Raw genomic sequence first — 16,842 nt, 5'->3', positions numbered from 1 at the left:
GAAATAGCAGTGTGTTGCAGTGGTTAGATGAGGGCTCATGGGCACGTTTGTAATCTGAGAAACTGCTATGGGAGATCCCACCGCATAACTATATATACACCCCACTCCACATTACAGTGTGGCGCAGCGGCTGGACATGTCACCAAACTTTTGGGGTCAATTGGCACTTTTGGAAATCTGAGAAACTGTTAATGGGGATCACACACCTCACAGCCACAAATGCACTGCAACCCCCTTACACTACAATCCCATACACATCTTGCCCTACAATGTCTCTCTCTCTCTCTCACACACACACACACACACACACACCACACACACAGTCCAACACTGAAACATACGCTCCTCCCCACAGGTTTGCCAGGAAGACAATGGAGACTGTCTTCCAACATTTAATCTCACAACAACCCTAACAAGTAGGCTACAGGCAGAGATTGCAAATATGGCAATGTATTGTCACCCATAAGTCGGAATCGACTTGAAGGCAGTCCATTTCATTTTCATCCCCCTGAGATTCATGTTTTGTCTTTAACCAATTTAACAACCAAACCCTTAGAACAGCCATATAAAGGAGGATTTTTTAAATGCAAATTCTCTAAAGCACATGCACTCGTTACTTGGAAATTAATGCTGTAGCATCCTTCCCACTACCATCCCTAAAAATGCCCAGATGGCAGAATTCCGGCTTATTAAATAAATAATGCTACAGATGTCAGGAAAACCAGTTTTTCTTTATTTATTAAAAACATATGAGTTGAGAGATATATCATAGGAAAAAAATTATTTCAAATATACAGATACTATTATCCAATTAGCCATTAAAGGAGGAAAGAGAAACAAAAATTCAGTGGGCAACTGCAACTTCTGCTCCCACCCCAACCACCTCCCCATTGGGAAAAAAATAATAAGAACTGAACTACAATAGGGCAGCTCTCTTTCTTCTTCAATAAAGGCCAAGATTCATCTAATGGGCGGTTTTTACTTGGAAAGGCAGGTATTTTTGCAAGTCCCTGTTGATATTAATTAAAAACAAAAAACTTAACAATCATTAAGTCATGTATCCAGCATTTCTTCCTCCAATCAGGTCCTTAAAATAATACAAGCCATTGTGAAGATTATCTCGTTTGCTCCATGCCAATTCTCAGGACTTTTGAACAGAGTAGACATTTCTATCTAAAAGTACAAAAAAAGGGTGGGGTGGGTGGGTGGGTAGAAGGTACTTCTCTTACACAGCTATATTACACAGCCCAGGGCCGTCCCAGCAAACTCTTCTCAATCCTGGATGCTTTTGACTAGAGAGTGAGGAGGCAAAAACAGAATGGCAGAGGTTGAAGTCCAGTCAACTGCAGCTAGAAGCCCAAGGAAAATAATTACTACCAGACATACTATACTTTTCATTCATTTAGCTTGCTCTTTTAAAGGGTTCAGCTGGGCTAAAATTAAATGAAGTGTACCCAGGGACAAAATGAGCACACACTGAAGATTGCAATAGGGTACTGACAAGTGAAGTAACCTATGCAGGCCAATATAAATACAATCTGTGTTATAAGTTGTACATCAACTCTGAGACTTAAGAGTCCACCTTCCATCTATGAAAGCACCTGAATACCACCCACTGCTCCATCCTTTTACCCTAATGTTGGCGAGGTCTACCACGTTGGATCTGGCTCTTGTTTTATTTGAGTGTTTTCTTCAGTCTGTGCTGAATCTGTGGAGAGAGAGAGAAAGGATACTTGGACACCTTTCAATAACTCTAAGATCACTGAAGAATGAGGGATGGAGATATGAGAATGTAAGAAGAGTAAGTGAAAATCGCAATGTGCAGAAATGAACAAGGGGGAACAAAGCTCCAGGATAAGCATAATTAAGAGAGCCGATTACTTCCCAGGTGATAGTAACTTTGTCTCAGTGAACTGTGGAGCTGCTAGAAAGAGAGAAAAGCAGCAGCTGGAAAACGATCACCACTCAAACACACAGAATCAATGAAAACCATCCCTCACCATGTAACAATGGCCTGCCAGACTCTTTTACCATAAACAAGAGTGACAGAACCACAAACTGATGTACTGGAACTACTTCATGGTTATTTTCAGCAGGTGTTTTAAGGCAGCTTTCTGGTTTTATGTTGAATTTTAATTGCTCTTATTTTCTGTACAGTTTGTGTGTGTGTGTGTGCGTGCGTGTGTTTTAAAAAACATTTTATGCATACTGCTTGGAAATTCTAAGTATGCAGTGGTATATGAACACCTGAAATAAAGCAATAAATAAAAAGCTAGCAAGAACCTTTACAGGGACTGGGGGTGAGTGAGTGAGTGGAGAGAATGGTTCTTGGCCTTACTCTGATGTTCTTGGTTTTGTGGACACGGAAATAAATGTTCAAATAACTGTTGCATTCTACACACCAGAAAATGAACACTTACCTTCTTCCACAGATACTTGTACTATTTGGTCAGGTTCGACTGGATCTAAAAAGGAGCAGGGGAGAGAACCCATAAAATTGATTGTATTATTTCATAGTTTATAGTTAGCTTTATAGAATCAATCCATCTCTTGTTTGGTCTTCCTCTTTTTCTACTCCCTTCTGTTTTTCCCAGCATTATGGTTTTTTCTAGGGAATCATGTCTTCTCATTATGTGTCCAAAGGATGATAACCTCAGTTTCATCATTTTAGCTTCTAGTGACAGTTCTGGTGTAATTTGTTCTGACACCCAATTATTTGTCTCTTTTGCAGTGCATGGTATGCGCAAAGCTCTCCCCCAACACCACATTTCAAATGAGTTGATTTTTCTCTTACCCGCTTTTTTCACCCCCAGCGTTACCAAACATATATTCTCTGAAAAGCACCTCTAGTCTAAGCTAAGAATGCCCAGATCCTCAAGCAAACCAGACTAGTATTCATTCATAAGAACATAAGAACATAAGAAGAGCCTGCTGGATCAGGCCAGTGGCCCATCTAGTCCAGCATCCTGTTCTCACAGTGGCCAACCAGGTGCCTAGGGGAAGCCCGCAAGTAGGACCCGAGTGCAAGAACACTCTCCCCTCCTGAGGCTTCTGGCAACTGGTTTTCAGAAGCATGCTGCCTCTGACTAGGGTGGCAGAGCACAGCCATCATGGCTAGTAGCCATTGATAGCCCTGTCCTCCATGAATTTGTCTAATCTTCTTTTAAAGCCATCCAAGCTGGTGGCCATTACTGCATCTTGTGGGAGCAAATTCCATAGTTTAACTATGCGCTGAGTAAAGAAGTACTTCCTTTTGTCTGTCCTGAATCTTCCAACATTCAGCTTCTTTGAATGTCCACGAGTTCTAGTATTATGAGAGAGGGAGAAGAACTTTTCTCTATCCACTTTCTCAATGCCATGCATAATTTTATACACTTCTATCATGTCTCCTCTGACCCGCCTTTTCTCTAAACTAAAAAGCCCCAAATGCTGCAACCTTTCCTCGTAAGGGAGTCGCTCCATCCCCTTGATCATTCTGGTTGCCCTCTTCTGAACCTTTTCCAACTCTAGAATATCCTTTTTGAGATGAGGCGACCAGAACTGTACACAATATTCCAAATGCGGCCGCACCATAGATTTATACAACGGCATTATGATATCGGCTGTTTTATTTTCAATACCTTTCCTAATTATCGCTAGCATGGAATTTGCCTTTTTCACAGCTGCTGCACACTGGGTCGACATTTTCATCGTGCTGTCCACTACAACCCCGAGGTCTCTCTCCTGGTCGGTCACCGCCAGTTCAGACCCCATGAGCGTATATGTGAAATTAAGATTTTTTGCTCCAATATGCATAATTTTACACTTGTTTATATTGAATTGCATTTGCCATTTTTCCGCCCATTCACTCAGTTTGGAGAGGTCTTTTTGGAGCTCTTCGCAATCCCTTTTTGTTTTAACAACCCTGAACAATTTAGTGTCGTCAGCAAACTTGGCCACTTCACTGCTCACTCCTAATTCTAGGTCATTAATGAACAAGTTGAAAAGTACAGGTCCCAATACCGATCCTTGAGGGACTCCACTTTCTACAGCCCTCCATTGGGAGAACTGTCCGTTTATTCCTACTCTCTGCTTTCTGCTTCTTAACCAATTCCTTATCCACAAGAGGACCTCTCCTCTTATTCCATGACTGCTAAGCTTCCTCAGAAGCCTTTGGTGAGGTACCTTGTCAAACGCTTTTTGAAAGTCTAAGTACACTATGTCCACTGGATCACCTCTATCTATATGCTTGTTGACACTCGCAAAGAATTCTAATAGGTTACTGAGACAGGACTTTCCCTTGCAGAAGCCATGCTGGCTCTGCTTCAGCAAGGCTTGTTCTTCTATGTGCTTAGTTAATCTAGCTTTAATTATACTTTCTACCAGTTTTCCAGGGACAGAAGTTAAGCTAACTGGCCTGTAATTTCCGGGATCCCCTTTGGATCCCTTTTTGAAGATTGGCGTTACATTTGCCACTTTCCAGTCCTCAGGCACGGAGGAGGACCCAAGGGACAAGTTACATATTTTAGTTAGCAGATCAGCAATTTCACCTTTGAGAACTCTCGGGTGGATGCCATCCGGGCCCGGTGATTTGTCAGTTTTACATTGTCCATTAAGCTTAGAACTTCCTCTCTCGTTACCACTATTTGTCTCAGTTCCTCAGTGTCTCAGTTCTACCAAGATATTGCACAGAATGCTGTTTCTATCTCACCAGAAAAAGGGACATTTGCTTTATTACCGATCACGTTAGCAACCCCTAAGGGCACTCTAATAAAAATGTAACATTTACCTTGCGCCACTGGCTCTGGGACTGGCACAGCTGGTGCTGGTGCTTCCGATTCTGTTTTCTCAGCAATTTCTAGATGTAGGAAGGTCAGCATTATTATTATTTTTTTACAAGGGTAGGCCCCTCCAGTAGTAAATGTATTCGTGTTAAAAACACAGTACTACTAGTTGCAGTGTGCACCAAGCAAAATGTTCACTATGTCTTGAGAAATGTGACAAACATTTAGCCTACATACATACAATATACCATTTAAAGCGCATGAAAGCCCCCCCTCAAAGAATCCTGGGAACTGAGGTTTACCCCACACAGAGCTACAATTCCCAGTACCTTTAGCAGACTACTGTTCCCAGGATTCTTTGGGGGAGTAGAGATGTGCTTGAAATGTGTGGTGTGCATGCAGCCATAGTATCCAGGGAGTTTTCACAAATGGGATTTTCATTTGCTTCCTTGTAATCCTTAAACCCTCATGCTATCACATTTTCTCTTGACACAGGGATAAGATGCCACAAAAGATCTAGACTATCCTATTGGGCGCTTCAGGGTGGCAAGCTGCAACACACATTTACAGAAGAAGACACTTCCCAAACAGAATAAAATACTTACGGTTGTTCATTACAAGTCCGGGGAATGGTCTGTTGGAAAACACAGAAGGCAACACTTTAAGGACAAAGGATCGTTTACACAACCCTAGCATTCTACAGACTTGATATAACAACTTGGGAGCGCCAAACTGTAGAATCCCATAACTGGTCTTCTCAATGTGTATAGCTTTCTTCCACTCTCATGTTACACTCTAATAAGAGAAAGTACACATAAAGCCACTTATCTATTAATACTGTAATTCCTAAGCCACCCAGCAAGGTCCAAGAAAAGAAAAGAAAAAATTTAAGAAGTCAGAAACATGACCCTGGGTTTTGCATTTCTATTCTCAGTCCAAACATTTCAATTAATTTCATTATTACTATTATTTTATTCTCCTATCGTCTTTGTCCCAAATTCCATTTTTATTACGTTTGCTATACACTCATGTTTGCTAAGTCAGTGGTAGATTACTGACATATTTCTCTCTCTTCAAAAATTCTGCAACCAAAAGGCTTTCAGCAAGGGTGTTACTGCTGAAAAGGCTCTGTTCTGTGTGCCTGCCATGGGCCTTATAGATTCAGATCACACTAATGGGATACAGAAAATACTAGATCCACCCCTTGAACCCTCATCTAGGATCTGATTCTGTTCCAACACTATGTCGCATGTGGTCTGGTTGGTAAACCTGAGTTTCCAATAAGTTCTTGTTGTCTGCTCCCAGCACAACCACTGGTGGACCTTTAGTAAAATATCTCTTCATCTTTTCCACTTTCGTTAACAGCTCTCCAAATCTGTTTCACCTCATGCATTGGGAGGGGGAACATTTGGGTTATGACCTCTCCAATATGGGTCACGAGAGTCCTTAGAGATGTGAACAATTCTTGAAGGCATCATACCATAAATCAGCTCCTTTTCCAAATTTGTACTGCTTTAAAGTGGCTCAGAAACAAGAGCCTCAGAATTTGAACATCCGGGGGGAAGGAAGTTCCACAGTCGTGAGGCAGCAACAGAGAATGCCTCTCTCCATATCCTTGTACAAGCCTGGCTTAGGTATGATGGCATCATTCAAGAGCACATTCTTGGCTGATCTTTCAACACTGCAGTGGGGCACAGGGAAGAAGGCACTCTCTTAGGTATGCTGGACCCAGGCCACGAAGAACTTTGCAGGACAAAATTGGCAGCTCCCAAATTGCTCCCAGAAGAAGCTAGTCTAGACATAGAAATAATGGCATTCTGTGCTTCTGAAGACCCAGCCCCACTGGAAGGCAGGGCACACAAGAGCCCAACTAGTGGCCAGCCAGATGCCTCTGGGATGATCCTAAGCAGGGTAAAATAGCAGCAGTGACCACGTCTTCCCACAGCATTTCATAGGGGGAGGTATGCTGCATACGGGCCCGAGCCCAATTGCAATGGCAGCAACTTTCAAAATGATCTCTATTGCAAGTCTAATCCATCACCCAGGACCAGAATAATCTGGGTCTTCTCCAGCAAAAAAAATTAGATAATCAGAATTATACTGGATACAGTTGAAAGCCACATACCTAATGACAGTAAATTTAATGAACTCTGCTGAATCCAGTATCTTCCTCATTGAACTGATTTCAAGATAGCTGGGAGCTTTGAAAGATACTCCAGGGGGCATTCCATCCACCACCACACAGCCGGGGTTGACAGTGATTTTTCGGTATGGGACTTTAACAGGGTACCCCATCCCAATGGCTTCCCCTGATGAGAGAGAATTGGGAATAAAAACTAAAAGTACAGTAGAGAGTTCTGAGTTATGTTCTAAATGAAGCTATTATTTATTTATTATATTTATTTATTTATTTATTAAACTTATTTCATGCCCTTCCTCCCAGCAGGAGCCTGGGGCGGCAAACACTAAACACACTCTAAAACATCATAAAAACAGACTTGAAAATATATTAAAACAAAACATCTTTAAAAACTTTTTTTTAAAAAAAAACTTTAAAAACATCTTAAAAAGTAATTCCAACACAGACACAGACTTGGATAAAGGTCTCTACTTAAAAGGCTTGTTAAAAGAGTCTTCAGTAAGTAAGAACGCTTGTCTTCAGGAGGCGGAGAAAAGATAACAGAGATGGCGCCTGCCTAATATTTAAGGGAGGGAATTCCAAAGGGTAGGTGTCGCCACACTAAAGGTCCGCTTCCTATGTAGTGCGGAATGGACCTCCTGGTAAGATGATATCTGCAGGAGGCCCTCACCTGCAGAGCGCAGTGATCGACTGGATATATAAGGGATAAGACTGTCTTTACGGTATCCTAGTCCCAAGCTGCATAGGGCTTTGTACACCGGTAGCTAATGGGCAGCCAGTGCAATTCTTTCAGCAGCCAGATGACATGTTGGCAATACCTTGCCCCAGTGAGAAGTTGCACTGCCACATTTTGCACCAGCTGCAGCTTCCAGACCAACCTCAAGGGCAGCCCCACATAGAGCGCATTACAGTAATCCAGCCTGGCGGTTACACTGACATGATTCTGGGTCATAAGGAATACATGGTTTACTTGAAAATATGACAGTGACAAGGCTAGGACTGCTATAAAATCAGCAACAACTTTAATGGAGACATGCTTTTGCTAAACACTTCCAAGATAAGATCACGAACATCCGCCGGGACCTTGACTCCAATATTGTAGCAGTCGAACCTAATGAGGTGTCCAGAACACAGTCCTGTCCGGTTTTATTGGATGAGTTTCAGTTGGTACAGCTCGAGGATGTGGACAAGGTGCTTGGACAGGTGCGGGCGACCACTTCTGCTCTGGATCCTTTCCCCTCATGGCTAATAAAAGCTAGCAGGAATGGAACAGCCGGTTGGGCCAAGGAGGTGATTAATGCCTCTTTACGAGAGGGAGTGGTCCCACTCTGCCTGAAACAGGCGGTGGTGAGACCGCTCCTAAAAAAGCCCTCCTTGGACCCCGATAATTTCAACAACTATAGACCGGTAGCAAATGTTCCATTTCTGGGCAAGGTTCTAGAGCGCGTGGTCGCTCACCAACTCCAGGCTCTCTTGGATGAAACTGATTATCTGGATCCATTTCAATCGGGCTTTCGGCCGGGGTTTGGTACAGAAACAGCCTTGGTCGCCCTGTATGATGACCTCTGTCGGGAAAGACAGAGGGAGTGTAACTCTGTTGGTTCTCCTTGATCTCTCGGCGGCTTTTGATACCATCGACCATGGTATCCTTCTGGGGCGACTTGCGGATTTAGGAGTTGGAGGCACTGCTTGGCAGTGGCTGTGCTCCTATCTTGGGATTCATCTCCAGAAGGTGATGCTTGGGGAGCATTACTCGAGTCCCTGGGTACTCCAATATGGGGTCCCGCAGGGTTCAGTTCTGTCCCCCATGCTCTTTAATATCTATATGAAGCCGCTGGGAGAGGTCATAAGGAGATTTGGAGTGCGTTTCCAGCAATATGCTGATGATACGCAACTCTACTTCTCCTTTTCATCTTCCTCAGGTGAGGCTGTCAATGTACTGAACCGCTGCCTGGCCGCGATAATGGACCTATTCTGGCCCAACTGCACTGGCTACCAATATGTTTCCAGGCCAGATTCAAAGTGTTGGTTCTTACCTATAAAGCCCTTAACGGCATCGGACCGCAATATCTGATGGAACGCCTCTCTCGCTATATACCTACCCGTTCACTGCGCTCAACGTCTAAGGCCCTTCTCCGGGTCCCAACTCATAGGGAGGCCCGGAGAACAGCAACTAGATCTAGGGCCTTTTCAGTGGTGGCCCCCGAATTATGGAATGCCCTCCCAGATGAGATACGCCTGGCGCCTTCTTTGTTATCTTTTTGGCGCCAGGTAAAAACCTACCTCTTTGCCCAGGCATTTTAAGCTTAAATTTAATTTTAATTTTAAACTTAATTGTAGTTGTAATTTTTATTTTAATTTGTATTTTAATTCTGTTCTTAATATGTTTTATAATCCACACTTGTTCGTATTTTAATTGTGGTTTTATCTTGTGTACACCGCCCTGAGAGCTTGTTGCTATAGGGCGGTTTAAAAATGCAATTAATAAATAAAATAATAATAAATAAATAAATAATAAACATCTGGGACCAAACTTTTTTTTTTTTTTTTTTTAACTACAATTGTGATTCATTTATTTAAGTTTTTGGAAATGCTGTTTTTAAAAATGCTTATTTAAAATAGATGGGTATATAAGAAGTGTCCAGCTGAATCAGATCAGAGTAAAAAAGGTCCACCAGTCCAGCATCTCTGCACACAAGCAGGGCATGAAGGCAACAGACGTCTTGTGGCAGGGAGCACAGTGTACGTGCTGTGTAAAGAAGTGCTCTCTTTTGTTTGTCACTGCTTATCAGATGTATGAAATCCACCAGAAAGAAAAAACAGCTACAGAGGTCAATTGGCAGGGGTTTTTCATGACGGATCACCCAAATGAGGCTGCAAGGAGACTACATCATGGGCTACTAAACACAAACATGTCAACTTGCATGGAATCAAAAATGTTGTTTTAGATATAATTGTGACTATAATGAGGCAGGCATTTCAAAGCATATGTCCAAGATAGTTTAATACAATTTTTCACCCCTTAAGTAGCCCATCACACTCACAACTGGAGAGTTGGTGGTGATGAGGCTAAAAGGATGTTGTTTTCTACCTACCGAGTATTTGCTTTCCGATGAAATGGAACTACATAAATAGGACTTGGGGAATGGGGCATAGGAGTATTCCATTCAATTAGCAAGTACAAAAGGATGAATTTGTTCACTAAATTTATAGGCCACCTTTCAGCCTAATAACCAGCAACAAAAAAAATAGATGCTACCTTGGTGAGCATGGACACACATATTGCACACCATAACGTCTGACTTCCCAAACTGCAAACGGCTGTTTTATTGGTTAAGTTGTTCTGAACCTTGTATACAGAGCCTATATTGGAAAAATAAAATTACCAAACTTCCGACTGAACAGGTCATTCACTTGTTCTCGCAGCTGTCGGGCCTTTTCTACTTTGGAAGTTCTCTCATCATCATCTGTAAAATTTGGAGAAACAAGAATGAAATCTTATATTAGGACTGACTTGAAAACTGCCTAAGATCTTATTTAAAGCAACAAAGCTATTTTAAGTCAACCTACTTATTCAAAGTGCCTGCTGTACTCATCAGCGTTGCTCCTACGATCTTATCTCTGGTCCAATCACTGACCCCACCTCACCCTTAAGACTTTTAGTCCTTTGCTGCTTAAAGCGGTGGGGATGGAGGGGGAGAACCTGAACCATGTGGGTGCCACCCCAGTACTGTACAGGGCATATCTATAGCAGGTGTGCCTGCTGCTAAAGTCTTCTCTCTTGTAGCTAATGGTCATGGATGGTGAAGTTGTTCTTGAGGGCTGTCGGTTCCCCATCCCTGCCTTAAAGACTAAAGGCAGGGGTCACCAACCTTTTTGAACCAGAGGGCACATTTCAAATTTTGAGAGACTGCTAGGGGCACCAGTCACAAAATGGCTGCCATGGAGGTATAACACAAAATTAGAAAGTAGTCGTGGTGAAGCTTTTCACGTAATTGGGAAAATTTCTTTACAAGAAAAGGCTTGGCCTATTGAATTCCTGCCTGCCATGTAGCTGTTAAAAGCTGTTTTTCCTCTAGTGCCAATCCTAAACAGAAGCCACACAACTCACTTATCAGTCACAACTCTGACTTCACTCATTGGCTACTAACACAGACAGGCAGGAGCTGCCAGCCTAGCTCATTTCACATAAATCACTTAGAAGGATACCTGAACATTTTGCTTCACAACTTTCTTTCTAGGAGGGCTAGAGGTTGCTTTCTTTTTAAAACGAAAGCTCAGATTCTGGGATACCAGCTGGGGCTGCTACTGAGGGCCTTTGCAGGTGCCATGGCACCCACAGGTGACAGATTAGTGACACCTGATTAAAGGAAAGAACACAAAACAGAGACAAGTGACACCTGGTGCTTTTCCAAAGCCACTGAAAAAGTCAACTAATGCAAAATGACACCAAGCTTTTCTTCCAAGCTAGGTATCTCATGGAAGCATTGCAAAAGGGAGACAACTTGTCAGAGATCTGGCAGTCATCAGCACTCTCTCCCAGGCAATTAATACATTTTTTGTCAGTTCATTGCTTTGTGGTCCTCATTCTCCAATAGGAAATAAATATTGGGCATCATATTGTGCACACAGATGGTACTAAAGAAACAGCTACAATTATGCATTTCTAAAGTCAGATTCATGATACTTGCAAGACATTAGTTTTTTTTAAAGTAGGGATGGGGAACTTGTGGCCCTCCAGATGTTGCTGGACAAGCTTCATCATCCCTGGCCATTGGCCATACTTGTTGGGGCTGATGGGAGTTGGGGTCCAACAACATCTGAAAGGCCACAGGTTCCCCATCTCTGTTTTATAGAGTGATTTAGGCTGCAATCCAACCCCCCATTGTACCAGGCTGGGTGGTGGTGGTAACTGTTTCTCTCCAATGGCTGTTGCCAGCGGAGTGATGCCAGCATTACTCTGCCGGTTCAGAGCTCCCCATTCTGGCTACCCAATGTGTGAGCAGGCGGACTGCCAGTGGGACCAGGGAGGGGCTGGATTCCAAGTTGGCCCAACTGCCATCACTTGATAGAGCCACAGCTATTTGCCTGTCCCCGTCTGGTATGAGCAATGGGACTGCAGATGCATCTCTGCCGCTCTGTCATGGTCTACTACAATTTGGATTGTCTTGCCAGCAAGTACAGGATCACTAAAGTAATGGATCGCAAAATTGTTCATATTTTGGAGACTTTGAAGCACCGAACTTCTCTCCAGGGCTGTGGAGTCGGTACGCCAGACCTTCGACTCCGACTCCTCTATTTTTCTACTTTCCGACTCCGACTCCTTCATAAATGGCAAATGTATATTAACTAGTAATAACAAATTTACTGTAGTAAAATGGTAGCACAAGACATTTCATCACCACCACGTGAATCCAGAGCTTTGAAAAGTTACTTTTTTGAACTACAACTCCCATGAGCCCAATCCCTGGGGCTGATGGTAGTTTAAAAAAGTAACTTTTCCAAGCTCTGGATTCACGTGGTGGTGATGAAATGCCTTGTGCTACCATTTTACTACAGTAAATTTGTTATTACCAGTTAATATACATTTGCCATTTATGAAGGAGTCGGAGTCGGTACATTTCTACCAACTCCGACTCCACCCAAAATTGCTCCCGACTCCACAACTCCGACTCCACAGCCCTGCTTCTCTCTCAGCCTAATTCCAGTGCAGGAATGTAGGCTGTAGCAGCGCCGGCAGGCCAAGAGCTAAACTGTCACCTCTTTTTTCCCCACAGTGCCGCCTCCTCATCTGCTGGGTCAGCAGCCAGTGCTTGTGAGGTGGGCCCCAAGGAAAGGAGAGCTGTTAAAGAGCAGCTGTCAAGCTTCCCTTGTTTCTCCAGGTTTTTCCTAATTACACCAAACAGGAGAACTTCCATCTTTACCAAATCAGTCACCGCTTTTGGTGCATGGCAAGGAAAATCTCCATCCCAAACCCTCATGCAAGTTCTAAGGACACTAGTCTATGACTGGCAGGGGGAAGCCAGTGCGTTCCAGTAAGCAAAGGCATCCAGCCTAGACAAGCTCCTTTCAGTTCCAGTTCCCCATCAATAAAATAGCAATTGTCGTTACAGAATTAACTGTTTTAGGAAATGAAAAAAAGGAACATGGGGCTTTCGCACCACATTTAATTCACAAAGCCAACGTTTGAGAACATCTGCTTTTCTTTTAGTTCTAGCCCTTGGGAACTTAAGCTAAGCTTTCGTGAAACATATCCTGAAAATACTAATGCAGAAGAACAGGGCTTATTTTGGCCGGTATCTTATGTAATACTTGCTGGTAACATCAGCTAGAACAAATTAGAAGTATGTGAGGAATACAAATGTTAAACTGGAAAAAGAGATTATTATTTTAGATAAGGGCTATTAAAATGCACACTAGTAAAAATTGGGCAGAGTACCTGGTATAGTCACTTGAATGATGTTAAGGTCTTCCACTCCAGCAGCTGTGTTCACCACTGGATCAGGCACACTTACAGTGTTAATCACAGTATTTGATAAACTGGCTCTTCCTTAAAAAAACACATTAATTCAAAGCATTAACACCAAACAGCTCTTGAATCTCATTTCATACTGTGATTGCACAGCGAAAAGTATCAACAAGAAGTAAGATTGAAACCAAGAGTGACCAACACACTAGGTAGGTGTAGGAGCTAATTGAAGGACAGCATCCTTGGTACCCACCTAAACATACCTGGTGCCATATCTGTCCTCATTCTCCATTACAGGAGTGTTACTGAGAGTGGCAGTGCCATAGCCCTCCAAAAAGATTAGGAACTCCCCCAAGAAAGTCTCAAGTGGCATCATATTCCCTATGTCATATTTGAGAGAGCATTCTGGGGAGGCAGGGGAAAGACTCACAGAAATGCACACACAGAATGGCAGCTAGCTAGAGATTTGGACTGAGAACAGAGATGAAGAGAGCAGAACACTAGTATTTGGTCTCTGTGGCTCTTGCCACTTCTTTGGTATAGTAGCCATTCATTGTGCCATTCATTCTGAGGCACAATGTCCAAAAGCCATGACTTATTTCCATTTTCACAAGGCTTCTCCAGAACCTTGGACTGCTGTATGTCAACCTTGCCCCCAAATTGTTCCTAATTCTTTTCATCTTTATGAAGCAACAAAATTGGTGCCATTAAGAATGTAACTATCAGATGAAACTCACTTTGAGGGCTTGGAATAGCAGCAGAGCTTTCTTTAATTGCCGCCTCAAACATCTCAGGCCTGCAAAGAAACACAGCAAAGTTTTGGCATAAGAATATAAAGAAGTGAAATCAATAAAGTAAACACAATTGCAGTTTCATTTCCCTCTAAGGCCGAGCTGCTCAAAATAGATGCCATAGTATGTCTGGCCAAATGGATGGAGTATCCTAAGTGATCATGGAAGAGAAAGAACAATGATCATCCCCAACATATGCATCTTGCTCCCTCCAAATTCTGCTTGGCTCATTTGCCTTGGATGTCACTCCCTTAAGCCCTCTCTCACTTCAGGGACACTCAGAACCCTTCAGGCCAAATGTTACAGCAAAACCAAGGTGAACACATTGAATGATCCACGTGTATCCTAATCTTGGCTGCATTCAGACATCACACAAAACCATAGTTTAATGTGATGTGAATGAGCCAGGACAAGCCACAACGGGCCTCAGGCTTGCGCACTTCCCCCTCCTCTGCCAAATCCACAAGGAATTTGGAGGCTTTCAAACTGTGATTAATGCTATCCATGGTTGTTTGAAACAAGCCTGACTGAAACCAAGGCCCAACCTTTTCTTTTCATCAATGGTCAGTCTGGGGAACACAAAAGCAATACCCTCCTGTCATTAGTCCACAGCATCTGGTATCCAGAGGGACACTGCCTCTGAAACTGGAGGTTAATATTTTACTGCAAACTATCCTCTGGTGTGAGACGCATCTCTAAAGAAGGAGTTATCCATTTCCCCCCAATCCCCACCCCGAATTATAAAAAGCACAAACTCCCCACTCCTCTTGAGAGGACTCGATAAGTGTGCAAATATTAATTAAAATACTAAAAGCAACTATATAGACTTTATGTCCTACTTAGCTTTTCTTTTTTAATCAGACAGTGCCATAGACCAGCCCCTTATTTTGACCTCAGGATTTCTGAAGATCTGCCAGCTCATATCTTCTTGTCTAAACTTCATTTGCCTGCTGTTCACTCTGTGCTATCACCCCCTGGGACAAATGTGAGTGCTACGAGCTCACTGCCTGACTTTATCTTGTATTCATTATTCTTTTAGGCAATAACAGTGGTACTGAAGAAATGTTGTATGGAACAAGTACAGCAAAAACTCATAATGTAAAAGTCGGGGACAAAGGATGTGTGTGTATATGTACTGCCTTCAAGTCGATTCAAACTTATGGCGACCCTCTGAATAGGGTTTTCATGAGGCTGAGAGGCAGTGACTGGCCCACAGTCACCCAGTGCGCTTCATGGCTGTGTAGGGATTCAAACCCTGGTCTCCCAGGTCATAGTCCAACACCTTAACCACTACACCACACTGGCTCTCGGGACAAAGGATACAACCGTGTTATAAGGCTTCTGCTTTATAATGAAAACTGCACTGAAAGGGTTAAAGCAGCAAGTACTAGTTCCTAGAGAGGGGGAAAAAACCAACAACCCAAAATCACCCCGCTGCTGCAGCTGAGGAATGGAGTGGGAAGGAAGAAGCAGGAAGGGTAAAAGAGAGGAAAAAATAAATAACAAAAATAAAAATATAGCTCCACTGATAGTAACTAAAGAACTTGGAGCAGGCTTGAGAGATAAGCGTCCCTTAGGAAAAAAAACACCAGGAACAAAAAGGGCAGGAGGAAGGTGGAAGTGAACAGAGGACTTACCAGTCCTTACCAGCACAAAGGACCAAAAAAGAAATGTAACAAACAGAAAAATAAGGGGTACAGTATTTTACTCGGGGAACATGGTCAAACCTGTGGTGCATCCAAATTTGCAGTAGTGAGATGTGTTATAGCAAGCTTCCACTGTATTAAAAAGGTTTTCGTTCTAGCTGGGATCAGAATTGCAATGCAGCTGTAATAACTTATGGCCTGAATTCTGATGAACTGAAAGCTTACCCAATAGATTTAGCAAAGACAAAAGAAAGTAGGACTGAAGAGATTAACGTAAAGGCCGACACTGACAACTGCATTAAATACAGCTTCCTTCATGGTAGTATAATAAAAGACAAGGTGTTTGCTTTAAGCTATCCTTGCCTAATTTGCAGTTTTGTATCTTACAAAATGCCTTTATCACTGTCCAAGTTCAGACAAAGCAAGTGGCGTATTTGGATATGGCAAGATCCCTCTCAAGAAGTGGCTGTTCCTTTTAATCAATGAAAGATGTTAGCAATTGCATAATATACAGCATTCACTGTATTCAGCACTTAAGAGACAGGATGCTCTCTGTCACCCTAGTTGGATATTTCAACTTTAATTACTTCACGTTCCACTTTCAGTTATCAGGTAGATCAAAAGCACACAAGGCCACGCTGTTTCTATCTCTGATTCAAATTTATTCAGATGTTTGCACTGCAGGATCTTTCCAGGTCAAGATTTGAAACATTTGATTTGTATCTGCATCTCAAATTGTTACTATTTATTATTAAATTTATTTATACCCCGCCATTCGACCAAAGGCCCTCAAGGCGGCTTACGAAGAACAATAAATACAAGTATCAAAATACATCAATGAAAGCAATACAATTTACAAAAATTAGACTAAATAACATTATTAAGAAAAAAACCCTGGATGTTATGAACCTTAGAGAGGAACCGGAGGAAGTGTTCCAATCCCTGCTGTGTCCAAATACTGAGTTTGTGCTAATGATTCCTTATCAATTGATTTTCAGATACTGTTTGTTCAGCTGTGAGAACCTGTGGCTAT

General features: G+C 42.6%; 1 protein-coding gene across 13 annotated transcripts in view; it reads right to left on the bottom strand.

Moving 5' to 3' along the window:
* Positions 1 to 712: 712 nt before the first annotated feature.
* Positions 713 to 16,842, bottom strand: part of GTF2I (general transcription factor IIi) — a 90,634-nt gene continuing 74,504 nt past the window's right edge. For 10 of the 13 annotated variants that reach the window (XM_061605471.1, XM_061605481.1, XM_061605479.1 and 7 more), the window contains 8 exons: positions 14,110 to 14,168; positions 13,343 to 13,453; positions 10,290 to 10,370; positions 6,889 to 7,072; positions 5,369 to 5,397; positions 4,769 to 4,837; positions 2,421 to 2,465; positions 713 to 1,708 (listed from right to left, as the gene is read on the bottom strand). In XM_061605471.1, the coding sequence (XP_061461455.1) occupies positions 1,650 to 1,708; positions 2,421 to 2,465; positions 4,769 to 4,837; positions 5,369 to 5,397; positions 6,889 to 7,072; positions 10,290 to 10,370; positions 13,343 to 13,453; positions 14,110 to 14,168 (637 nt within the window). In that variant the 3' untranslated portion in view covers positions 713 to 1,649. Of the gene's footprint in view, positions 1,709 to 2,420; positions 2,466 to 4,768; positions 4,838 to 5,368; positions 5,398 to 6,247; positions 6,445 to 6,888; positions 7,073 to 10,289; positions 10,371 to 13,342; positions 13,454 to 14,109; positions 14,169 to 16,842 lie in introns of those variants that run through there. The other 3 variants (XM_061605472.1, XM_061605473.1, XM_061605478.1) reach the window with 3 other exon arrangements.

The sequence above is a fragment of the Rhineura floridana genome, chromosome 21, assembly GCF_030035675.1.
Source record: "Rhineura floridana isolate rRhiFlo1 chromosome 21, rRhiFlo1.hap2, whole genome shotgun sequence".
NCBI lineage: Eukaryota > Metazoa > Chordata > Lepidosauria > Squamata > Rhineuridae > Rhineura > Rhineura floridana.
The sequence above is the reverse complement of the archived record's forward strand: the minus strand, read 5'-3'. Positions and strand labels throughout refer to the sequence as shown.